We start from the raw sequence: 26,822 nt of genomic DNA, 5'->3' as shown, positions 1-26,822 counted from the left end.
GTCGTAGTAATTTTCGTTTCGTAAGAGACACAAAGCCTAATATTGAGCGAAGCGAATTGGTTTGCCATCCCAGGCTTCCAATGTGGTGTACAAAACAAATATTAGACCAAATGCGTTGCGCGCCAGGCGTTACACAATAATGACGACAGCGAATTCGGTGAAACGTGAAAAACGCTCGACAAACAAAACAAATAGCTACTCACCGTCCATTTTGTTCTGTCCACTGTGCGGCGAATCGGGCAGAGTGTCCGATATCGAGTCACCGTCGGAATTCAGACTGTACGAGTGTTCCGTTTTGATTGGCATCCCGGTGCCGATGATGGCATCCGTCATCAGCTTATCGTTCAGGATCACAGGCGGGAGCTTCGAATCGCGATCCATCCAGTCCTGCATGTCCGCGTAGCTGGACATCTTCAGTGTGTCTTGCATGGTCTACAATAGAAAAAGAAAGAAAGAAAGAAAGATGAAAACAGTGAATAAACATTAGAAAAAATGGTTTACTTGGATTTCGAGTGACCTCGAAAAAAAAAATCTATCGGCAAAAGAACGCAGCAGCCGTGGGAAGCAGAGACGCAATGCGGTTGTATTCGGTCTGCTTCAAAGAGAGCTTAAAGAGCGCCCGGATTAAAAGGCAAACTAGAAAAGAGTTGCTACCAAAACTAATCGGCTTTTTGATTAGAATCGGGCTATAGACAGCAGTCAGTGAAAACAAAATCAACATATTTAATGGATGGTGACAGGTAAACCGAGAAACAAATGACCCGAAAGATTATGATCAAGAAAATAGATCTAGTTTTATGGGATTCCACCTGTGAGATGCACTGCAGAGAGAATTCTCTCTCGAGACACTTCAGAAATATTTCCATAATTTTCAAAATGTCACTGCTGCAACCTGTAGATTCCCTATGAATTTAATTGTAAATTTTACCGGACAGACGATTTCGAAATTGTGAGAAACATCCAACCAATTTGCCACCGTCCAGTTGATAATTATACACATCAGCATCGACGATAACCAGAGAATTACTGTCATCAATGGGAGAGGTTCGGTGTGAATCAACGTCCGGAACTGGTCAAAATCACCGCTAATCACGGGACCGCAGTACCGTGAATGAACAAAAAAGACACACTAGCGAGGAAGAAGAGGAAAAAATAAACGGTTGTTCATTGATCAAAGTGGGCCGTAGCTCTGGTTACTAGCTCCGGTTACTACGTTACGAAATTGAACGTAAAACAACAATAATAACAGCGTTGAATAAAAGCAACAAAAAAAATCGAGCCCTACTTAGGTTTTCTCTCTCACTCTTGGCGTTCGGTTAATAACATTGTTATGCGCCTTTTTAATAATCATAAAATACTAAATAATTACGATAATCGCTTTTCGGAGCAAGCCTTAGGGGACCATTCGGGCCGGGAAAAAGGCTCTCGATGCCGTAAAGTGCGTGCGTGCAGTTTCTCGACGCGACGCGGAGAGAAGCGAAGAAATCAACCCCGCGAGGGCCCAAGAAAAATCAGACAGAAAAGAGTTCACGATATGTCAGATAAAAGCAAATTATATGGCACCGCGCACCGCGTATCAGGTTTTAAAAATGAAAGTTGTTCTACCTGTTTCCCACTGTTGTGGCGCAGTGCCTCCGTCCATCGGCCAAACGAGCCGATCCGATCCGGAGAGCCCGTGGGCACTTCTACCGATATCGTCAAAACTCAAAAAAAAAAAAACAAACAACAATCAACAAGACACATAATCGCGACAACGCAGTGTTTGGTCGAAGAACCTGACAGTCACGTAATGAGGAAACTGGATTCCAGATTCCACACCGAGCGGCAACAAAGCAACCAACGCCTTTTTCGGATTGACTTGCCTCTTCCAAAACGAGAGAAAGAGAGATAAAAACGGGAGACAAGAATCTGACCTTTTCGGAGAAATGCACGTATCGAGTCGATCACGTGTTCAGTGGATCTTGGTCCTCAGCTTGACAGAACTAGTGCAGTTTGTTTTTTTTTTTTTGCTATAAAGGGCATGCAAATTTTCAGCTGATCAAGCGGCTTAAGTCGACGGAAGAGTTACAGTTACAGAGGTCCGCAAACGCAACGGCTGAATATGTTTATGCAACATTTCAGTTCTTGCCGGAAGAAATCGGTTTTGAATATCAAATACAGCTGCAAGTTTGATGACATTGGAAAGTTACGTGTGGAGGTGAAAATACCAACTCTGGAAGTGAAGGTTATTTCGAGATACTAGAAGTATCATTTTAAAACAAATATGAGACCAACAGTTTTGAAGCTAAAGATTTTTTTCGGTGTTTGAGTTGTTGTCTCAGACAGGGCGATGTTGTCAGGGAAACCAGATGTGCAAATTCGTCTGAAAAACTTTTAGAATTCGTGTTAGCAAGAGAGCACATATTGGAGATTTTTCAGGTTGTGTTAAAATTTATACCCGATTAGGATCATATTTACGGAGACAATTGGGTTGTTCAGCTATGTCACGTGATTTCCGAAAACTTTCTATCGTTGTCATTTAATTTTTAAATAACGAATTAAAGCTACTCGGAATCTGCTTGAAATAGCTACAATGACAGTTCACCCATTAACCAACTGTCATTGTAGCGATTTTTATTTTTCATTTAAAAACCGAAGGACAATGATATAAAATTTTTAAAAATCTCATTTTGCTCAGAAAATTGCACTCTTCTACCTGATATATAAAAATCAGTAATCCGTGAGTAGCTAAACAACACAATTTAAAAACGTGTGTGATTTTTCTCGTTTTTACTGCAACAGCATAAACAAGAAATATTGAAGAAATTCATTCGTAACGCATGGAATCTGTTGAGGTTTGCAAATCTGGGAGAGCATTTAATTATAAAAATCTGATTGCATTTGTATTCTTTAAAATTCAGATTTGAATTCCAATTTGGAATAAATTTAGTTTGGACAAAGATACGATTTGGGATGATTTTAATTTGGATATGGACTTATATTTGGATTGGATTTGGATTGGATTTGAATTTGGATTTGGATTGGAATTGGATTTGAAATAAACTTAGATTGGATTTGAATTGGATTTGCATTGGATGTCGATTGGATTTGGATTGGATTTGGATCGGATTTCGATTGGATTTGTATTGGATTTGAATTGGATTTGCATTGAATTTGGATTGGATTTGGATTGGATTGGATTTGAATTTGGATTGGATTTGGATTGGATTTAGATTGGCTTTGTATTGGATTTGAATTGGATTTTGATTGGATTTGGATTGGTTTTGGATTGGATTTGGATTGGATTTGGATTGGATTTGGATTGGATTTGGAATGGATTTGAAATGGATTTGGATTGGATTTGGAATGGATTTGGAATGGATTTGGATTGAATTTGGATTGGATTTGGATAGGATTTGGATTGGATTTGGATTGGATTTGGATTGGATTTGGATTGGATTTGGATTGGATTTGGATTGGATTTGGATTGGATTTGGATTGGTTTTGGATTGGATTTGTATTGGATTTGGAATGGATTTGGAATGGATTTGGATTGGATTTGGAATGGATTTGGATTGAATTTGGATTGGATTTGGATAGGATTTGGATTGAATTTGAATTGGATTTGGATTGGATTTGGATTGGGTTTGGATAGGAATTGGATTGGATTTGGATTGGATTTTGATTGGATTCGGATTTTGACTGAATGTGGATTGTATTTGGATTGGATTGGATTTGAATTGGATTTGAATTGGATTTGGATTGGATTTGGATTGTATATGGATTAGATTTGGATTGGATTTTGATTGGATTCGGATTTTGATTGAATGTGGATTGTATTTGGATTGGATTGGATTTGAATTGGATTTGAATTGGATTTGGATTGGATATGGATTGGATATGGATTGGATTTGGATTGGATTTGGATTGGATTTGGATTGGATTTGGATTGGATTCGGATTGGATTTGGATTGGATTTGGATTGGATTTGGATTGGATTTGGATTGGATTTGGATTGGATTTGGATTGAATTGAGATTGGATTTGGATTTGATTTGGATTGGATTTGGATTTGATTTGGATTGGATTTGGATTGGATTTGGATTGAATTTGGATTGGGTTTGGATTGGGTTTGGATTGGAATTGGATTGGATTTGGATTGGATTTGGATTGGATTTGGATTGGATTAAGATTGCATTTGGATCGGATGTGGATTGGACTTGGATTTGATTTGGATTGGATTTGGATTGAATTTGGATTGGGTTTGGATTGGTTTTGGATTGGATATGGATTGGAATTGGATTGGATGTGAATTGGATGTGGATTGGATTTGGATTGGATTTGGATTGAATTGGACTTGAATTGGATTTGGATTGGATTTGGATTGGATTTGGATTAGATTTGGATTGGATTTGGATTGGATTTGGATTGGATTTGGATTAGATTTGGATTGGATTTGGATTGGATTTGGATTGGATATGGATTAGATTTGGATTGGATTTGGATTGGATTTGGATTGGATTTGGATTGGATTTGGATTGGATTTGGATTGGATTTGGATTTGATTTGGATTGGATTTGGATTGGATTTGGATTGGATTTGGATTGGATTTGGATTGGATTTGGATTGGATTTAGATTGGATTTGGATTGGATTTGGATTGGATTTGGATTGGATTTGGATTGGATTTGGATTGGATTTGGATTGGATTTGGATTGGATTTTGATTGGATTTTGATTGGATTTTGATTGGATCCGGGTTTTGATTGAATGTGGATTGGATTGGATTTGAATTGGATTTGAATTGGATTTGGATTGGATTTGGATTGGATTTGAATTGGATTTGGATTGGATTTGGATTGGATTTGGATTGGATTTGGATTGGATTTGGATTGGATTTGGATTGGATTTGGATTAGATTTGGATTGGATTTGGATTGGATTTGGATTGGATTTGGATTGGATTTGGATTGGATTTGGATTGGATTTGGATTGGATTTGGATTGAATTAAGATTGCATTTGGATCGGATGTGGATTGGATTTGGATTTGATTTGGATTGGATTTGGATTGAATTTGGATTGGTTTTGGATTGGGTTTGGATTGGTTTTGGATTGGGTTTGGATTGGTTTTGGATTGGATATGGATTGGAATTGGATTGGATGTGAATTGGATGTGGATTGGATTTGGATTGGATTTGGATTGGATTAAGATTGCATTTGGATCGGATTTGGATTGGATTTGGATTTGATTTGGATTGGAGTTGGATTGAATTTGGATTGGGTTTGGATTGGCTTTGGTTTGGATATGAATTGGATTGGATGTGAATTGGATGTGAATTGGATGTGGATTGGATTTGGATTGGATTTGGATTGGATTGGACTTGAATTGGATTTGGATTGGATTTGGATTGGATTGGATTTGGAATGGATTTGGATTGGCTTTGGATTGGATTTGGTTTGGATTGGATTTGGATTGGATTTGGATTGGTTTTGGATTGGATTTGGATTGCATTTGGATTGGATTTGGATTGGATTTGGATTGGATTTGGATTGGAATTGGATGGGTTTTGGATTTAATTAGGATTGCATTGGATTGTATATCGATTGAATTTGGATTTGGATTGTATTTGGATTAAATTTGGATTGGAATTGGATTGAATGTGGATTGGATTTGGATTGGATTTGGTTTGGTTTTGGATTGGTTTTGGATTGGATTTGGATTGGATTTGGATTGAATTTGGATTGGGTTTGGATTGGTTTTGGATTGGGTTTGGTTTGGTTTTGGTTGGGTTTGGATTGGTTTTGGATTGGATATGGATTGGAATTGGATTGGATGTGAATTGGATGTGGATTGGATTTGGATTGGATTTGGATTGGATTAAGATTGCATTTGGATCGGATTTGGATTGGATTTGGATTTGATTTGGATTGGAGTTGGATTGAATTTGGATTGGGTTTGGATTGGCTTTGGTTTGGATATGAATTGGATTGGATGTGAATTGGATGTGAATTGGATGTGGATTGGATTTGGATTTGGATTGGATTGGACTTGAATTGGATTTGGATTGGATTTGGATTGGATTGGATTTGGAATGGATTTGGATTGGCTTTGGATTGGATTTGGTTTGGATTGGATTTGGATTGGACTTGGATTGGTTTTGGATTGGATTTGGATTGGATTTGGATTGCATTTGGATTGGATTTGGATTGGATTTGGATTGGATTTGGATTGGGTTTGGATTGAATTTGGATTGGATTTGGATTGGATTTGGATTGGAATTGGATGGGTTTTGGATTTAATTAGGATTGCATTTGGATTGTATATGGATTGAATTTGGATTTGGATTGTATTTGGATTAAATTTGGATTGGAATTGGATTGGATTTGGATTGGATTTGGATTGGATTTGGTTTGGTTTTGGATTGGTTTTGGATTGGATTTGGATTGGATTTGGATTGGATTTGGATTGGATTTGGATTGGATTTGGATTGCATTTGGATTGGATTTGGATTGGATTTGGATTGGATTTGGATTGGATTTGGATTGGATTTGGATTGGATTTGGATTGGATTTGGATTGGATTTGGATTGGATTTGGATTGGAGTTGGATTGGATTTGGATTGGATTTGGATTGGATTTGGATTGGATTTGGATTGGATTCGGATTGGATTTGGATTGGATTTGGATTGGATCTGGATTGGATTTGGATTGGATTTGGATTGGATTTGGATTGGATTTGGATTGAATTTAGATTTGATTTGGATTTGATTTGGATTGGATTTGGATTGAATTTGAATTGAATTTGGATTGGTTTTGGATTTGATTTGGATTGGATTTGGATTGGATTTGGATTGGATTTGGATTGGATTTGGATTGGATTTGGATTGGATTTGGATTGGATTTGGATTGGATTTGGATTGGATTTGGATTGGATTTGGATTGGATTTGGATTAGATTTGGATTAGATTTCGATTGTATGTGGATTGGATTTGGGTTGAATTTGGATTGGATTTGAGTTGAATTTGGATTGGATTTGGATTTAATTTGGGTTTAAATTGGATTGGATTTCGATAGAATTTGGATTTGGATTGAATTCTTTCCTAGCCATATTAGAGCCTGTCAAATCATCAAAGATTTCGATGGAACTTGGTTCTACAGAAATGGAAAAAAACGACGAACACGTTGACCAATTGCTTCACGGCCTTTCAAAGTATTTCCGAGGTGGCTAGGAGCTCCAACATTCGAAAAAATGCGTTAAAAGCTATTATTTTTTTTTACAGTTTAAGCCTTAAGTTTAAGGGGCAAGACACTACGGATATATTGCGAAATATTTCCAATATTCGATATCACAAAGTAGGTATTTATTGTTGCATCTTCAGGCCCCCTTCTACCTATATCACAACTCCTTTTTTTTCTTCTTGTTTATAGCTCAGACCTATCGGTCCATAAAGCCAGGTCTTGTGATTATGCCGTGTTGCCAAATATATCGATCGAGACGAGAAGTACATGTAGTTTCGGTATTCGATTTATGCGTATTTTTAAATAACCGTAGCTGTCAGGCTTTTGCTTAGATAATTTTTAGAAGTAGCTTAACCCGTAAAGACCCGGGACGGAGCTTATTTTTAGAAAATGCTCGTTCTCAGCACTGGAACGGCCGATTTGGGAAAACTTGAACTTTTAACCAAGGGGAATAGTTGCTCTAAGTTTTGTTAAAGGTGCCACCCCTCTGGACCCCTCCCCGTTTTTGTGAGACGCAAATATGTCTGTGTTTTTTTCTAATTCATCAAACAGATTGAGCAAACACTGGTAATTTTCATACGTAACAATTGCTCCATGTATCAAATCATGTCAGGTGGATGAAATATTGTATGTAAGAGTGAATTTTGGAGTTTCCAAATTATTTCAGTACAAAATCACAAAACTACGTATTTTTATAAAAATTCAAACAACAACACCGTTCTTCAAATTTTAAGCTCTACATTTTTGCGGTAAGGTCTCCTGAATCCATACGGGATGAAATATTTATTTTAGCATGCAAACATTTTGAGAAAAACCAGTTTAAATTCACCAAAGTACGTATTTTCATGAAAACCTAATTTTCTCAGTCTCCCACGGTAGGTTTCAACTTAGCTCTTCAATTTGCAAGCTCTATATTTTTAGAGTAACGTCTTCTGAATCCAGAGATGCTGAAAGATTTATTCTAGCATGCACAGATTTAGAGAAAATCAAGTTTTCATAAGAACTCGTACTTTAGTGAATTCAAACTCGTTTTTCTCTAAATCTGTGCATGCTAGAATAAATCTTTCAGCATCTTTGGATTCAGAAGACGCTACTCTAGAAATATAGAGCTTGAAAATTGAAGGGCCAAGTTGAAACCAACTGTGGGGGACTGAGAATATCAGGTTTCCATGAAAATACGTACTTTGGTGAATTTAAACTCGTTTTTCTCAAAATATTTGCATGCTTAAATGAATATTTCATCGCGTATTGATTCAGGAGACCTTACCGCAAAAATGTAGAGCTTAAAATTTGAAGAACGATTTTCTTATTTGATTTTTTATTAAAATACGTAGTTTTGTGATTTTGTACTGAAATAATTTGAAAACTCCAAAACTCACTCTTACATATCATATTTCATCCACCTGACATGATTTGATACATGGAGCAATTGATACGTATAAAAATTACCAGTGTTTGCTCAATCTTATTGAAAAATTAAAAAAAAAAACACAGACATATTTGCGTCTCACAAAAACGGGGAGGGGTCCAGAGGGGTGGCACCTTTACCAAAACTTATAGCAACTATTCCCCTTGGTTAAAAGTTCAAGTTTTCCCAAATCGGCCGTTCCAGTGCTGAGAACGAGCATTTTCAAAAAAAAAGTTCCGTCCCGGGTCTTTACGGGTTAAGGTGATTTACTCAAACGAATTTTTTGATTTCTATTAGGTATCTGGCTAATACTTTGTATTCTTGTGTGTTTTTATCTTTAATTATATCTAATAATTGTTTTTTATTGTGAAGGCAAGAAAACTTTTTTCGTGTTGTTTTAAATGCTTTGCAATCATACAGTAGGTGATTGAGATCTTCGGTTATTCGGCAATGTTCGCATAAGTCATTCCGTATTAGGTTCCATTTGAATAACCTGTCTTTCGTTGCGGTATGTCCAGTTCGGATTCTACTCAATGTTATTGTTTCTAGTGTCGTTAAGCTTTTCATTTCCCGAAACCAGGGTTTCAGAGATATTTTTTTATAGTGTTCAAAGTGATATTGTCCTTTAACTTGTGAAGTGAATGTGTAATTGTCTTGCCAGTTTTGTATTAATTCGTGTCTTGCTATATTTTGAATGTCTCCTAGACTGAAACCTATATCTTCTATTATGTTTCTTTTTGTTCCTAATTTTGCGGCATGGTCTGCTCTATCGTTTCCTATCAAGTTGATAAGACCTGGTATCCATTGAATGAATAGAACGTCTATTTGTGAATTGTTTATTGTAATAAGTAAGTTTGTGTTGTGTATGTTGTTGTTTTCATGGTAGTTCAATAGTAACGTGCATGTACTTTTAGAGTCGGTGAATATTGCTATTTTTTTTAATGTTTTTAGAGTTTGCATATTGTATTGCTTTGAGTATTGCGATTATTTCTGCATTCATAATTGAATGCCCCTCTTTTAGTTTTCCACTATATGATAGTTTATCCTGGGGATCGTAATATCCGAAACCTACTTTTGTTTCCATGACAGAGCCATCTGTGTATATATGGTAAAATGTTATGTACTTTTTTTTCAATAGTTTCATTCACTAGCAAAGGATATTTTTGATGCTGCAGCAATTATTGATAATCCGTAATCTAAATGTGGTCTAACAATTGCTTTTGCTATTTTTAACATTTGAATTGGATGAGCTCCACTGCGTTTTTTACTTATCATCTTTAATATATTGATTTTTTGTTTTGCTTTTGGTATTGTTCGGTTGATGTGTGCGTTGAATGTAAGTTTGTGATCTATGTAAATTCCTGAAATTTTGAGGTAAGCTTCAATTGGTACAGGCTGGTTGTCTATTTTTATACTTATATCTGGGTCGTATTTATCTGTGAACACTATTGCTGCTGATTTGCTTGGATTTAGTTCCATTCCTATTTTCTTGAAGGTTGTTGAGATTTTGTTTAAGAATGAGTTCATTTTGATTGTCGCGGCATCTACGTTCTCTCCCGTCACTAATGCTGTAAAATCATCAGCAAATTAAAACAAATCTTCGTCTTTTTCAACTATTGTATGTAAAATTTTTGTATATATGTTAAATAATATAGGAGAAAGTGGACATCCCTGTGGTAATCCTTTGTTTGTTATTTGAGTCATTACTGTGCCATCGTTTAACTGTAGAATCGTTTTTCTGACTCTTAAGTATTCGTAGGTCCAGTTTATTTATTCTTGTGGGATTATTTCTTCTTCAAGCGTTTGTAGTAGGAACTGCACATTAACATTGTCAAAAGCTTTGCTTAAGTCAATAAGTGTGGCAATAACTGCTCCGTCCCTTTTTGCCTGCTGTATTTTTGAAATGATTGCATTTATACAAGTGATTGAGCTTGTATTTTTTTAAAGTCCATATGAGTTTATTAAGATGAAGTTATTTGAAGTGAGAGATTCTGTTAGTCTTGATTCAACTGGATTATTGATTGTTTTAAAAAGTATATTGATCTTTGATAGTGGTCTGTATGAGTTTGCCTTATCTTGATCCTTACTTGGTTTTTGTAATGGTACTATTTTTACAGTTCTCCATTCTTCAGGAATTTAGCACCTATTCAGGGCAGTATTTAGTAATTCTGTTATTTTTGTCTGTAGATTTAGGTTTAATCTCTTGAACATGAAGTAAGAAAATTGGTCGATACCTGGGGATGAATAGTCTTTTTTTGAATTTATTTGTTTTTGTACTTCAAGTTAACTAATTTTTATTTCACTCACATTTGGTTTTATGGTGTATTTAATTTGTTCCGTAATATCTGGAAAATTTAGGTTCATAAATTCTTTTGCTAACTGTTCATTATTGAGTAGAAATTGGTTGTTTTTGGGAGTCCGTCCGCCACTTATCATTTTTATTGTGTCCCATAATTCTTTTGGATTCAGGTTAGGATTTATGGTTTCGTTTAATTCATTCCAACATTTCCTTTTTTCAACTCTGATAGCACGTATTTGTCTCCCTTGAAATTAAATTTTTCATTCGGTTTTAGCCATATTTCGCTAGATATTCCTATATCTATTTGTTCCCTGTTGATATATTCTGTGATGAGTTCGCGGGTGTCATTTGGACTAATACTAGTAACGTTATTTTGGATTATTTTAAGATTTTTATTTCTGTTTGTCCCCATTTACGTGTAAAGGGTGTAAAACAGGGTTTATTGTGAATGTTTTAGTAAAGTTTATTTACTTGTCTGTCGTTATTCATTTGCTATTGTGTCCTTATTGGTGTTTACTATTTCGTTTAATTGTTCGTTAATATTGATTATTAGGAGATCTTGATCTATTGTATCGGTTTTATTAATATTCTGTATAATTAGGTTCTGTGTTTTTTTTTTAAATTTTGTTCGTGATGTTGTTGAGGTTAAATTGTCTAATCAAGTCTTCTTTTATAATGTTTTTGATTTTTTCTATTTCAGTGGTGTGATAAGGATTTGGTTCAAATACGTGAGGGGGATCTGGTATTTGTTCTGGTTGGGGAAAAGTTTTAGCTGCAGGAAGTGTTTTATTTCGGGTTAAGATTTGTGCATAAGAGTGTTCATTATTATTCGGGGGATTCGGAAGCTGTGGGAAGTTTAGCGTTGATTGAATTCTATCTTGAACACTAGTTGTTTTTGTTTTTTTGGGGAACTTGCGAGAGGCTTCGAAAAATGATGTTTTGTTCTCGGCCATGTCTATTCTGATCTGATCCTGACGTAATCTCTCTGGACAGTCTAGATCAGCTGCGGTGTGGTTACCTTCGCAGTTGATACAGATATTTCTAGGTGAGGAGCATTCTTGTGGCACTTTGCAAAATTTTTCTCTGTGACCGTACCTCCAACAATTTTTGCATAATTTAAGCGGAAAGATGTAAGGGTAGCAAATTGAGCTCACTCCATAGATATTAATATCCTTTGGTAGATTCTGTCCTTCTACGAATATTTGTATTGAGTAAGTTGGTTTGTATGTGTCTTCGGCAGTTCGTCTATTAATTCTTTCGATTTTGAATATAGTGTTTTTTTTTTGTCGCTTTCAATGTTCTGCATTATTTCATCTTCTGATAGTGATGGCGGTACATTACGTACAACACCTATTGTTTGTTTAAACCGAGCTGGTACAAAAACCGTGAAACCGTAGGTATTAGTTAGAATCTTTGAGTTTAACAAGTGTTCTGCATTTTTCGGTTTGGCAAAAGTTATTTGAAATCTTCCGCTACCAACCGATTTTAATTCTGTATAATTTTAAATCTCTGTGTGCTACCTCCATTGGGTGCGGGTATTTGATTTTTTTCTCATCTTCGGTGTTATGTGTGACTGTATCCGTTTTTTTTCTTTTCAATTATGAATGTTGTGTAGATAGAATTCTTTACCCATGTATCGTTGTATGTTAAATCTGTCATGTTTTTGTTTTTTTTGGTCCGTCGTTTTTGGTTTAGTTTTGTTTGAGTGCGATGTTTCTGTCTTTGGTAAATCCATGGTCGACGACGTCTGGTTTATTTTGTTTTGTGTAACCTTATTTCGTTTTGTTCTCTTTGTCTCTTGGATATTGTCTCCTTTGTCCATGTCATTGGAATTTAAAAAGAATTTTCGTTTTTCTGGGAATATGGCGGCCGCTCCTTCATACTGAAGGTCGTCGCTTATTGCGTCCTCTATTTCATCCACTTTGGTGGATTTATTTTCGATCTCTTACCTTATGTATGATGCGAACTCTATAATTACTCTAGCCTTATTACCTATAGAATCAATATATTCGGAGATATTAAGCTGTATTAACTGCTTATTTTGTGTGAAGCTATTCACTACGATTATTTGTTAAATTTTGCACCTTTTAAAATATCGAAACTTATATGAAGATTATAAAAATATCATATCCGCGTACCGAATCACAAGCCTGTTTTATTTTCCGATCCTATCTTCTCAACGGTTTTGGAGGGAATGATCACAACTCCTTGTTAGTACATCATTGTCGGAGTGGTATGAATGTGACAGATAAACGATAAATATCATAATATATCCACCAATATCTAATAATATTACTGAAATATTTCTTTTAAAAATAAAGTTGTCTAGCCCCTAGGTTTGAACTCTTAGGTGAAACTCGTGTTGGGCCAGTGTTATATATTGAAATTTATATTCAAAATATTTGGTAACCATTCAAGGGATTTGACTCCATTAGAGTTTTTAGAATCAGAAAATTGAGGTAAAAATTTAAACTGACGAGAAGCGAAAAACACAAACAAGTGCTAAGGTAGCTTCTTTCTTCGCATGCAGAATTGAACGTCAACGAACTGTAGATCTGTTCAGCATCATCATCATCACAATCCTCCAGTTGCTGGCCCCGTCACCGGTCAGGCACGTACCAGCTACAACCGAGTGCTCTCAAAACACATAGTATTCTGAATTTTGAATAAGATGACTTTCACAAGTGTGCCGGCTAACACCAAAACAGTTAAAATTCTTGGAGAGAGAGGTTGTTTTTTTTTGTTGTGTTTCGAGGAAATTTCACCTACTTGGAAATTTGAAACGTAAACTTCACCGCTCGCAGTAGCCACACTCCGCGCGGCCGAGGGCGCCTGCTTTGATGGTGAACAGACCATGAAATATGAATGGCACGACCTCAGAAGCCAAACGCCGCACGTGTTCACACACTCGAAATGAGGCAAATTCCTCACTTTGGGTCTATTAAATTGCACCGCCCCGGCCGGGTTAGCCACTTGGGTGGGGGTGAAGAGAGCAGGGGCTTAACAGCAATAAAATGCTCTGAAAAATCGAATTTGCATGACAGCTTAGAAAGCCCGGTGTTGAACAATGACAATTTACATAATCCATAAATCTGAACCTGGGCCGAAGCGATGACGTGAAGCGTGACGATTGTTGTGGTTCTTAATCGGTTAAGAGACCCTTTGGAACCGCTTAGCCACTCGTTCGCCGTCCTAGGTCGGCAGTCAGTTAATTGTCCAGCGCCTAATTTATATCGATTTCTAATTGGGCAAGCGTAGATAAATTGCTTCATCGTGAAGCCGTTCTTTCGGAATGTGGCTGGCTCCGGGTAGCATTTTTTACAGCTTGTATCGACTTCATTTGGAAGGCGAATTGCTGATCATAAAACAAATAACTATTGGTGTAAATAGCGTTTGAGTTTACCGCGCAAAGGCATTAAAAATAATAGACAGTTTGTTGCTTCGAAATGGGTGAAAATTCAACCATAACTGCATTCGAACGACGCATTCCTGATTGATTCTTCTGGGGCAGTGTGTTATTTTTTTTTTCTCTCGCTCGATTCTCAATTGAAACGAAAGTGTAGATTCCGCTGCCAGCGGCCGCACCCAGACAAGACACAAATTTATTCAAATTTCAATCCACCAACCAGCGCCTGAGTGTGTGTGTGTTTGCGTCGCAACCGTCATCGCAGCCCGTGTAGGTGAGAATATGTGCGCGCGAAAAAATTTCAGGAACGGGACTTGCTGTCCCCATAACCAGTGACCAGACCAGACGCCGAAGGCTGAGCTGACTGCTGGCTGGTTCAACGACTTCCTCGGCTTTTGATTCGTTTCGCGTAAGAATTCATCACCGTCATCATCATCATCATCAGCATTGTCATCGTCAGCAACATCAATAGCAGCGCGCGTTGGGTTCAGTGTTTGTACCTATTCCAGTGCTTGCTGAGGTTGCTTACCAGCAGCGATTTTTATTGACAGTTAAGATGGTTTCGGCTGAGCCTGTTGCCTCCGTAGGGTGATGTATCATGAGTGGACCAATTTTTTGTCACATTTTAGCAAATGCTTTAAAAAATAAGCGCAAAGTAATTACTCGCCGGGTTCGTCGCTTCTACGTTTACCAACAGGGAGACTTCATTGAGAATCTTTGAAGGCATCGAATTTACAACGGAGAGTTTTAAATAATGAACTATTGAGGGACGAAATACTTTCCTAAATACCTTTAGTTATTTGAGTAGTGATTAAAAAAATCTCTTGTGTATTTCCAAGAGTCCAACAAATCCTAAAAGAAACGGTGTTTTATTAAAATGAAATTGGCCGTGAATAATGTTTATGAAATGTTGAACTCGTTTCAACCGTAGTGTGAGACTACGAAGTTTGTTGAACCGAAAGTTCTCTTCTAATGTTTTCTTAAGAACCACTGACGATACACATTCTACTTTCGAGTTTCCATAATCTTCCGAAAAGACCGTTTAACTCATTTGCATAAGTATAACATTCATAGCGAAATGGTGATTTATATTTCGATTCTAAATAGGCAAAATTATTCTTTTGAAAATATATCACCTTATCGACAGAATGAAAGGCAATTTATCAGTCTTTGTAAAACTTTAAAGGAATGTTTTTTTTTGTTCCAACATTTATTGAATAACGGAATAGACTGTTTTGATTCGCGTATTTTTTATAAACACATACAATCATAATCATTAAAATTCACCTTGAAAATAGTTCATTTGCCCACTCATGATGCATAAGCCCTACAAGGTGGAGTGGCATCTTTCAATTCCGATTTGAACCCGCAAACTGAATTGATCTGATTCCCTGTACTCCAGGACTCATTATTTCATTTATCTTTACATCGAAACGACTCCACGTATAGAAGCTTGCAAGCTCTCCACGCGCGTTGTTCGACATCGGGTTGAAAGATGATGTTATCAAACCGAAACGGTGAAGCCGAAAATTTCATCCCACCGCGGACCTCACCAGAAGAGAATAACACATAACGGAATCGTGTTCATTTGTGATTCTTTTCACTTCTCGCTCTCTCTCTCCCCCGGTCCAGCTAAAACAAGATTCTGGCAGATTTCACGATTGCTACTTTTTCTCTCTTTCGAAAAGCTCTATCCACTGCTTCGCAAAGTAGAGCTTTGCCGAGCTCACAACTTTTTAACAATACGCATACACATCGCTTTGCCCCACTAACAGAACTAGTAGGCCATGATGAGTGAGAGTCGTCTTTCGTTTCCCAAGCAAGCCCTTTTTCTGCACCACACCACACACGACGAACCGATCAATCTGCGCCCGCTTGGACAGGGTCGATTTGTCTGACGATCTGACGACGAACAGAAAGAAAAACACGCGCTTTTCGGTTTGCGTGTTTGCGTTCCCTGCCTGCCATCATCGCGGACCCACCACCACCACCGCCCACCCGGTAACGTGCGATGCGTGAGAAGACAGATTGAGACGAGAGGCTGCCGGCCGGTCATCGATATGAGCCCGAGCTGCGTGGAGCAACTTTTCGAACTGATGCCCGATCAACTTTTGACACTTTCTTCATCTCGTCCCGCGTATCTCTACGCACCCCCGGGTAGCATTTTTCGGTGGCTTAACTTGGGTCTCCCGGAGCTGGACACTGGCTTTTCGGACGGGGTTTTGTAAGGGTCATTAATTATTCGAGAGGGACTCAGTTTTGACGTGGTTCGAGTTACTTTTTGTTGCTGCTTCCAACAAGCTCAAGATTTTGTCCAAAAGTGGTTTTTAATTAGCTGTACAAGTAGACAACTCGAAATGGATGGGTTGGGCACTGGTGGCGTTTGGATACAGAGTGACCGACTTCGGAGTGCTGTTGGGAGTTAATAAAACTCGCATACATTTGTTAGCAGTAGCAGGGGCATTGTTCTCTGTGTTTGCTTTGATTTTCATAACTTGACGTTTTACCGATCGGTGAGGGACTAACTGTTCACAGATTTCGAATGCGTCCCACATCTGCATACGCGAACGCATTTAGTTAATAAGAACACTCCACTTAAAGTACATGTGTTCCCTTACACGGCGAACTAATTATTTCGCTGGCGCCGGTGTCTGCCAGCAGCACCGACAAAGAAATTCGTTCCTTTCAATGGAAAATCTGCCAACGTTTGTGGGTGTAATCAGTGATCCGAATATGAAAATCCAACTCTATCGCGTGCACAATAAACACAATTGATTGCGTGAAGCACCATCATTACTCGTTCGGTGGATCGATTCGGAACACCTTTCTCTCTCAGATACTCGGAGTCTCCTAGAGTCAGGTGGAACCATGCACAAACGCTAATAATAAGTGCTGTTTAGTTGCTCCATTCGATACGGGGACCGATCAAACGAACCGATTGATGCTCATCAAACGTTCCATCGATATTCGCCGACACAGGCAAGTAGTGAATGCCAAGAATGACATCACCGCAGGCAAAATGTGCGCGCGGTAAGTTTCAGCTGAAGCGTGAAGAATTTTTCCTTCTCGGTGGTTTGCTGCACGCGAACGCAAACGCTTAACGTTCAAGCGATCCCTGCAAAACTGAAAGTTCATCCCATCGAAGTGAAAAGCTTATCAAGCCGCGGGGGAAACCAGAACCGGAAGAAGGGAGATCCGCAACCAATTAAAAGTCTCCCGGATTATACTGCCGCTCAATTACTTGACGCTGCCTTGTCTTTTAAGTTTTTTTTTTCGGTGAAATATTTGAATTATTGTCATTTCCACCATCACCAGCTTGTCAAGTTGTTGAATTTTCTATAATTATTTTTAACATTAGTTTTCTCACAGCTTTGTCCAAAACACTATTTCATTTCCAGATGTAGGTACTATTAATGCTCCTTTCAAGATGGCTATCATGTTCTACAATGTTTTGAACCGAATTTCGTAACAAACATTTTAATATTTAATTTTAATACAAATTTGCAAACTTTTTCTAAAGTAAGCACTAAACAAATATTCGAACGCCGCATAAACGATCTAATATTAAAACTATCGCATCGCACGCAACAAGTCGGGTAACTTTTCGTCATAAATATCGATAAAACCAAGACGATTAAAAAGTTTTCTGTGAGTACAGTCGAATCTCTCTATTAATACAATTTATATAGCGACAAATCTCTCTATTGCGACATTCTCAATGATCCCCTCTGCTCTATATTAATAAAAAAATATTCGTTTTATTGCGACATTTCTCCATAACGATATGTCGCTATAAAGCGATTCAACTGTACTAACTCAAAACTTCACTAAATTACATTAACAGTGCGTATAATCAAAGCAGCCTCTTGTTTGTCAGGATAAGTTCATTTGCGTCATCAGAACAAACGCATCGCGAAATAATCCTGCACGTTAGTTGAGTAAGCTGTGGAATTGTTACCAAATCAGAGGAGTGTGATGTTATGAAACAATTTGAAAAACGTCCGTTTATCGACAAGTGACCATCTGAAGCTGAGAGGAAAACCAACATATTCCAAAAGCGGTGGCTCTTTTCAAACGGAACTCACAGCTGTCGTAAATGGTAAGAGTTTCACAATTTTGTTGTCCAGTAGAGCAAAAAGTAGATTGGTTTAAGAAGTTTCAGGGAACAAGTTGTATCGGACCGTAACGAGAAATGACGTTGAAAGGCTTTGCGAGAATTTGCTGATGAAATAGGGATGTGTAACGTGAACTTAAAGACGCACAGTTCAGAAGTACAAGTTTGGCAGCGTAATGGAATCCACCTAGAAGGCCCCGCATTGTCACACAAAATGAAGCTGTTTTACCACTAACCTTAGCAATATCGATGGAAAAAGGTCAGGTAGTTGATAACATTTCAATTCATATGAATATCACCTTTTTATCACTTTACATAAAACGTTTCTGCAGAATTGATCTTAAAAACTCCAAAACAAATCACATTTTATTCATGACATTATTTTTCATTTGCACCATATTATTCGATTATTTATTGATGATTCACTGCCTTTAAACATGTTAAAAGATACTTATTTATTTTATTTTTGTAATCAAAATCACGCCATAAAAATAAATCGAAAGCCAGAGTTGTATTTTCCATACCACTTCTTATCGCGATAGGTGGTGGAACGCACAACATTAGCAACGCGTATTGTTGTCATGGTAACCAAACAAAGTGGGTAGATAAATATAACCTTTCAAAATTGTACCGTGGAATGGGGTGAAATTGATTAGGAGGTCAGGAGGTAAATGATGTCATAGAGCGTTAATGTTTTGCATTTTTGCTCTCCATATTGCAGAGCATCTTTATACAAAGGATTAGTTCTCTATGACTTCATTGACTTCCCGGATAATAGGACAAACCTGACGATGATGGAGCCGACACCCTACCCAAATATTCAGAATGAAAAGTATTGATCAAACGATACTGATATTATTATACGAATCCTCAAATACAACTTATACGAGATTCACATACCTGTCAAAGTTAGCCTTTGAATCCCTGAGGTACCCGATCAGTCAAAAATATCAGGATCTAATATCAGGACAAATCTTGATATGTTGTTACAAACTTTTTGTATCAACTTGTGTTCTAAACATAGTCTCATTAATTAGTAAAATATCAAAGTTCCTATCAAAATTACTTACTGATTATTACGAATTATAACAAGCTGTGTAAGGCTTTTGGCAGAAAAAGATCAGAATTAGTTAGATTGTTACAAATTTCGTTATAAATATGCTTAAAAAAGCACACTTAAACGTTTAAGTGTATGATAACGAAATTTGATATAATTCTGTACTTTTTATCATTCTGGCATATCAAGAATATTACAGGCAGCGTTGCCAACTCTCCAGTTTTTCCTGGATATCTCCGTTTTTTTTTTTTTGGGCACGCCAGTTTAAAAAAAAATCCAGTTTTAACCAGCTTTCTATTCGTTTGGTCTTTTCAATATTTCGTGCATTCATACCCTTCAATTTGCTGATATAAATCGGATCCCAGTCGAATCTTCAAAATTTCGAGTACACCAGCCTTTATACCTAGTGACTATAATCTCCATCAGTAAGAGACATACATTGAAATAAGTAAGAAAACAAAGTTTATTAAAAGTCGAAAGACGGCTTGGGCACTAGAGGGCACAAAAATGGGTTTATTCTCCTCACAAGTCTTATCTTCAAGCTGAAACCCCTGGCCTGAACCTTCGATAATCTCTTCGACCTAAAGCTTGTTATACGCCACAGTACCTTGATTGTAGAAATTATAAGGTCGGTAAAGAAGATAAGAAAATAGAAAACCAGGAGTAAGACAGGCACTACTTTACAAATAAGTATTACTTCAGAAAAAAAGTGACAACAAGAAAAGTGATCCAGTGCAGTTGCAGACACTGTTGATTGCGAAATTTTCTTAGCTTTCGAACGAAACCAACAGAATTGAGCTAGTTATCGCAGGACCCAGTACCACCAGAGCGGCGGCACAACAAATGAGTAACCCGCAAAAAAAATAACATCAAAAAAACCTTAAAAGTTGATGTAATTGTACATAGTTATACCATAATTTAATTGCGTTTGCCATTGTAATTACATCAATTTTACATTAGATATCATTGTCCAGAACAATAAAAAACGTTGTTTTTGTCATTTTTACTATGCAAAAGGGGGTTGTTATGTATCTTAACGGCATTTTTCCAGGAATTTTTCCCATACATTTAGAAGTCACTGACAATGTTTTTCATGGTTAAAATATTGTCGGTGGTAGATGTAACAACGAAAAACGTTGTTAAAACAAGGTAATGACAAAAATCTTTTGCAAGCTTACAGTAAAAATACCATGTTTTTTATGGTTACAATAAAAAACATTGTCCATTTACTGTTTTCACCGCAAAATTAATCGTAAATTTTTTTTCGGGAAGGTAACGGTTTTATTGTGTATGGCAGGCAGCAAAATCGTGTAATCAAGTGATAGGCGATTAGCAACAGGTTGTGTGTAATGAGAATTAAAGGCCGGTTCTACAATTATTTCATCATTGATGTGCACTGCTCGCATGAAGAAAGACCCGATGTTAAAAAAGAAGCCTCTACGCACAGCTGGAGGACGTCTATGAAAGCTGCTCGCAGCGGGACATCAAGATCGATTTCTTATCGGGGATATGAATGCTCAAATTGAAATGGAAGACCTGTATAAACCGGTGATCGGATACGAAAGTCAGTTCGTCTTTGACGTTCACTGCAGACGTGTTTCAGAGGTGAAGATTTCTAATAATATCGAGTCTGAAACAAATAGAGAGTGTTTAGGACAATAGATCGCTGTCTCGCTATTGTTAGCGCTAGATCTTGCTTTTGTGGCGGAACAATAAAATGGAAAACAAAAATGGTTCATGCAAGCAGTCTTAAGGTAATATTCGGGCCAATGTCGAAAATGCCAACAGATCGAGAGATTTTCGATTTCTTTCGGACGCGAAACTGGACATGTGACATGCTGACTGCAATGTTCAGGGAACCAAAGGATTACGCGGTCTACGTAATGTTTCGTACCGAGGAAATAATGAAAACGGAGCTGCTGAAATGCCCACCTTCAGCTACTTTTGTGTATGAAGGTCATCAGGTTACGTTTGCTGCAGCACGTGGTAACTTAAAGTACGTGTGTATTTTCGGTCTTCCGGTCGAGCTGGAAGACAAGCACGTGGCTACTGTCATGTCTAAATTCGGTAAGATCCAGCACATGGTATGAGAAAGGTACGGAACGGACATTTTTCAGCTAAAATGTATTATGACGGAATGTCAAGCAAATGTTTTAAGTGTGGCGGTACAGACCACGTGAAGGCAAACTGCCCTAAACGTGTATCTGTTAATGCACGGTTAAACCAAAATGGCGGTCAAGGTACTTATGCGGAAATTGTAGCTGACGGAGCGAGAAAAGACGTTTTTCCTACTCTTCTCGACGTTGTAAAGGAATCATCAGGTGTCATTCAGGTGGAAGCTAAACCATCCGATGTAGTTGCAGGTGGCTCAACGAGCGAATTAGCTGGTCCATGTAAACCGTTAACTGAGCAGGTTCTTCACGAGCAGTCTTCGGAATGTGAAAAGGTGAACACAGGGGCAGTAGTCCCTTCATCAACAGATATAGAACAAGATCCCAAATCGATGGATTTTGAGGAGATCCAATCTAAAAAACGATCAAGGAAACAGAATAAAGAGACGACAACGTCTGATAAGCGATCCAATTCAACAACTTCTGATTCGGATAGCACTTCAGCGAACAAGGTGAGGATCAACGCACCAAGCAATGATTTAATTGTAATGCAGGTAACGAGGTCTCGATCTAAACAAAATAAACCATGAACTTTACATACAACATCGCAACCATCAACCTGAACAGTACTAAGGGGGCATCCACATACCACGTGGACAGTTTTTTAACGATTTCAACAAAATTATACAAAATTATAGGTCCGGGTCAGAGTGCAGTTGTAGAAGACAGAGGTTGTATAGATAACTTGGAGGATATAAGATGCTTGATAACAAGAGCGATAGAATCTAAAAAGTTTAAGGGTTTCCTGTTGAGAGTCGCTTTCGAAAAAGCTTTCGATAAAGTGAATCACAGTTGGTTGTGGAAAACCTTGGATAAGTTCCAGTTTCCGCCAGAAATAACCAGGTGCATACGTAATTTATATGCTAAAGCTACATCAAGAGTCCTCTTCAACCGATTTCTGATGCCGGAATTCGCTATAGGTTCATCAGTGAGACAGGGATGCCCACTATGTATGCTCTTGTTTGCATGTGGAACCGCTAATAAGATCTATTAGTAGTAGTAGCTGTGGTGTCCTTGTATATGGCCTATTCATGAAGGTTGTTGCATACGCGGATGATTTAAATATTTTCATCAAGACGCAAGAAGAGTTTGATTTGGTGATGCAAATCCTTAGCTCTTTTTCAAGTTTTGCGAAGATAAGGTTAAACTTTGAAAAGTTATCATTTTTGCGAAATAATGGTCCGCAGTTAGTTAAAGAAGCAACCGAAGTTAAGATTCTTGAAGTTTTCATTAGTAATTTGTGGAATAACATGATACAGAACAATTTTAATAAAATTATCAGAGATATGAACTTCTTGTTCCAATGTCACCGAATACGAAACCTAAATCTATTCCAGAAAACATGGCTCACAAACTCCTTTGTCCTTTCGAAATTATGGTACGTTGCACAAGCTCTGCCACCAAAAAACAAACACCTTGCACTAATAAAGAAAGCTGTTGGTAAACTTTTTGTGGAACGGTCGAATGTTCAAAATAACAAGAGATCAACTATGCTTAGAAAAAGAAGGATTGAGACTAATTGTTCCTGAGCCTAAGTGTCAAGCGCTGTTTGTCAAGAACGTCTTATGGAACAAAAATCGGAAAGGAAATGCATACGAGCAATACCTTTTGGATTTCCGAAATAAAGCATAACTAACGTTCAATGCGAAGGAATGGTTGGAAAACGCAAACCGGATAAACTAAGAGTCTGTTCTGAACACCGCCAGAGCAATATACTGGAAGTTGATTGACGATAAACACATTACTGTTGGAGCAGAAAATAGATTACCTGGAATCAGGTGGGATATTGTGTGGGACAATTTAAACCAAATTTTTTTACTGTCGGCTGATAAATCAAGTGTTTATAAATTAGCTAACGATATTATTCCGAACAAAGAAAAACTAGTCGAATATAAAATTGGGAATGTAACCAATGCTGACTGTGAAACCTGTGGTACTCCAGACAATAATTTACATAGAATTCGTGAATGTAAAAAAACAGAAGAAATTAGCAAATGGGTTAAAAATATCATGCGAAAAAGGATAAATACAGAATTTGAACATTTTGACCATTTACTTCAATGGATAATAAACGTCAAAAATCAGCAAAATTGCGCAATCCTATGGCTAGGAATGCATACATTGGCATGGTGCATTTCAGGGGAAGCAAATGGTAGTTTATTCTGTTTTAAAAAAATCGAGGTGAAATAATCGGAAAACTTTTAGAAAATGTTTTGGGTTTTTCTTTAACTGTGGTTAAGAAAAGTTTTGATTGATTTTGTTAATGTAATGAAAGAGAATACGAAAATGTTAGAATGTATGTTAGATTAATATAGGTTGGGAAAGTGTACAGAAAAAAATGTGAAAAAATCTTTGTTATGTTGTAATACTGAAACGGGTAAATAAACGAACTATTTTTTATAAAAAAAAAGGCTGCACAGCGAGACGAACAACAACGGCGAAAGATGCATAAACAAGGTCAGCCACAAAGCTACTTGGAAATTACCTAGCCAACGAACAACTAACCACCTGACCATGTGCTCATCAAAGCACGGTTTTTCTCGGACATCACCATCTACCGAGGTGCGGTCATTGACTCGAACCACTCAGTCATGACAGAGCTGATCCCCGTGGATAACATCAAGCAGCAACGCAACCCGCAAGCTGCCGAAATCAACGCTTGAAGCGGTACTACCTTTGGTAGAGGAATTCGGCGCAGCTTCTCTCGAGGATGGCTGGATTATGATCCGCACGGCCATCAGGAAATCTGCGACGGCAACACGAGGAACAGAGATCCGGAGACGCATTCAGCTGGAAAATTGTGCCTACTTTGCGCTTTGTAAAACGCTGAGATCCAATCGACTGCGTTGCCGTACAAAGTTAAAGCTGTACAAAACACTAGTTAGACCAGCGAGACCTCTATGGGCTAGAGACGACAACACTGGTCTCAGAGGACCTCAGCGCCCTTGGAGTTTTCGAACGGAAGGTGCTGCGAACCATGAACGGTAGAGAACAGACTGAAGACGGAGAATGGCGTAGACGCATGAACCATAAACCGCACGTGCTGCTAGGAGAGACCCCCATTCTGATTAAAATTAACAGATTGCGATGGGCCGGACACGTCGCAGCGATGCCGCTCGACAACTCAGTTAAAACGATTCTTTTCAGTTACCCGTCCGGCATTAAAAACTGAGGAGTACAGCATACACGATGGCTTGTCCAGATTGAAAGTGACCTACGAGTGATAAGACCATCCAGCCAGAACCGAGTGGATAAAAACGACTTCTCGATACAGCACGAGCCACCTCAGACACGTAGAGCTCACCATTACGGTAACTGTTATACCAAAACGGAAACGGCCATGTTTTGTTGTGACATCCCTAGTAACTGGTGGTTGTTCGTTCAAACCATCCCTGATGGAAGAGCATGGATAGAGTGAGGAAGTTCGGTTTCTATCTCTTTCAAATTTTGTTTTTTCTTCCTTTTATAATACTTTTCACATCGTCCGTTTCACGTCCAAGTTATCGCGATTTGAAGACTTAGTCAAAAAAAACCTTGACACTTCGAAGAATCCGGAATGACCGTAAAAAAGGACAATTTTAATTTTACACGGATTTTTGAATCAACGCGTTGTTATACGCGGATTTTCGTATTACGGCTAATATTTTACGCCGTTTTTTACAAAGTAATTCTCCCCCACGCATAAAAACCTGAATGTTCATTCAAAATTTAGGTTGAGATTTACTACAGAAAAATTGCACTATTCGACAAATACGAAAAAAAATGTTTTCCTAAAGCTCAAAATAGTTTCCCTAAAAAGATCATAGCTTTTTAACCGATTCTGTGAATATTGTAGCCCCTAGTGTATGCAAAATCGAATTGCCGCACAGTAATGCTCGCCGGGTTCGTCGCTTCTACGTTGGCGGAACTTTTTTTTTAATTTTTCTTCCAAAAAATGTTTAAAAAAAAGTCGAAATATTTTTACTAACTCTAGCGTTATGTAATTTGATAAATAGAAAAATTTGTTCCTAAACCTTCAAGAAACACGATTACTAAAGCACATTCCAAAGCAAATTTACTAACAATCCAACTTTCAGCGTCACAAAAAGCAGCTGAACCCCTCTTGGACTCAAAATGTTTGTTCAAACCGCAAACCGAATCGCGCGCCCACTTGGACCGTCGCACAGTGGCGGGTCTCCGAACAAAAGTCGGACAAAACCCAAAATGTTCATTTAAAAAGCAGAAAAATCCATATTAGGTTGATTTTTTTATGAAAATTCAAATTTTGGTATCAAAAAATCAAAAAGTTGGGAAAATATCTCCCTAAAGGGCAATTAAAATTTTCTAATGGCTAAAATTACGTCGTAGTGTTTTTATGTATATCATTATTTATTTATATTCCCATCTTTTGTTATGTTTGAGGATCTAGTAGTCATCAGCGAAACTGAGGATAGTATATATAATATAAAATATTTATTAATAATGAATTATTTCAAAATTATAGCTTAAAGTTTTAATTATAAATATGATTCAAATAAGTACGGTGTCAGTATAGTTAGTTTCTGGCGAAGCGAATATAGGAAACCAGTATAAACTGTCAAAATGTGAACCAGCCGATTGTGTGCCGAATTTTGCAGTTGGAAAACTGCGATCATGTAGTATTGAAATAGATATCATTTTTGGCTCAATTAATACATCGCTTTAATTTAGGAAACAAAATGTTAAATACGTTAAACTAAAATACGTGAGTAGAAAACAAAGAAATATTCATTCATATAAAATCAATGTTGTGTGTAATTAGCTTTAAAAAAAATCCACTGCCATCAATTAATTGTTCTGTCTTTTTTTCACGCTATACTATTTTAAAAGAAATGTGTATTCGAAACGAACTATACAGTATATTATATGTTGAAATATGCAAAATGGTCCCAATTTAATAGATTTAGAAAACTTAAGTCTAAGTAAAAATTTGTCGTTTAACATGGTCAAAAGGGGGTATGCCAGTTTTATGTGTTTTCATACTAGTAAAAATACAGTAGGGGTCTTCACATCGAGCTCGTATACGAATACCCAGCCGTTAACTGTGTATCTTCCATTACTCGTCAATGGAGGTGAGTATTTTTACGGCTGGGTATTTGTTTACGAGCTCGACATGAATACCCATAGTGTTTAT

General features: G+C 37.5%; 1 protein-coding gene across 2 annotated transcripts in view; it reads right to left on the bottom strand.

Annotated features, from left to right (window-relative positions):
* The window catches only part of LOC129720782 (cyclic AMP response element-binding protein A), a 227,288-nt gene that overhangs the window by 26,901 nt on the left and 173,565 nt on the right, over positions 1–26,822 (bottom strand). For both annotated transcript variants that reach the window (XM_055672522.1, XM_055672525.1), the window contains exon 2: positions 204–432. In XM_055672522.1, the coding sequence (XP_055528497.1) occupies positions 204–432 (229 nt within the window). The remainder of the gene's footprint in view (positions 1–203; positions 433–26,822) is intronic.

The sequence above is a fragment of the Wyeomyia smithii genome, chromosome 2 (genome assembly GCF_029784165.1).
Source record: "Wyeomyia smithii strain HCP4-BCI-WySm-NY-G18 chromosome 2, ASM2978416v1, whole genome shotgun sequence".
NCBI lineage: Eukaryota > Metazoa > Arthropoda > Insecta > Diptera > Culicidae > Wyeomyia > Wyeomyia smithii.
The sequence above is the reverse complement of the archived record's forward strand: the minus strand, read 5'-3'. Positions and strand labels throughout refer to the sequence as shown.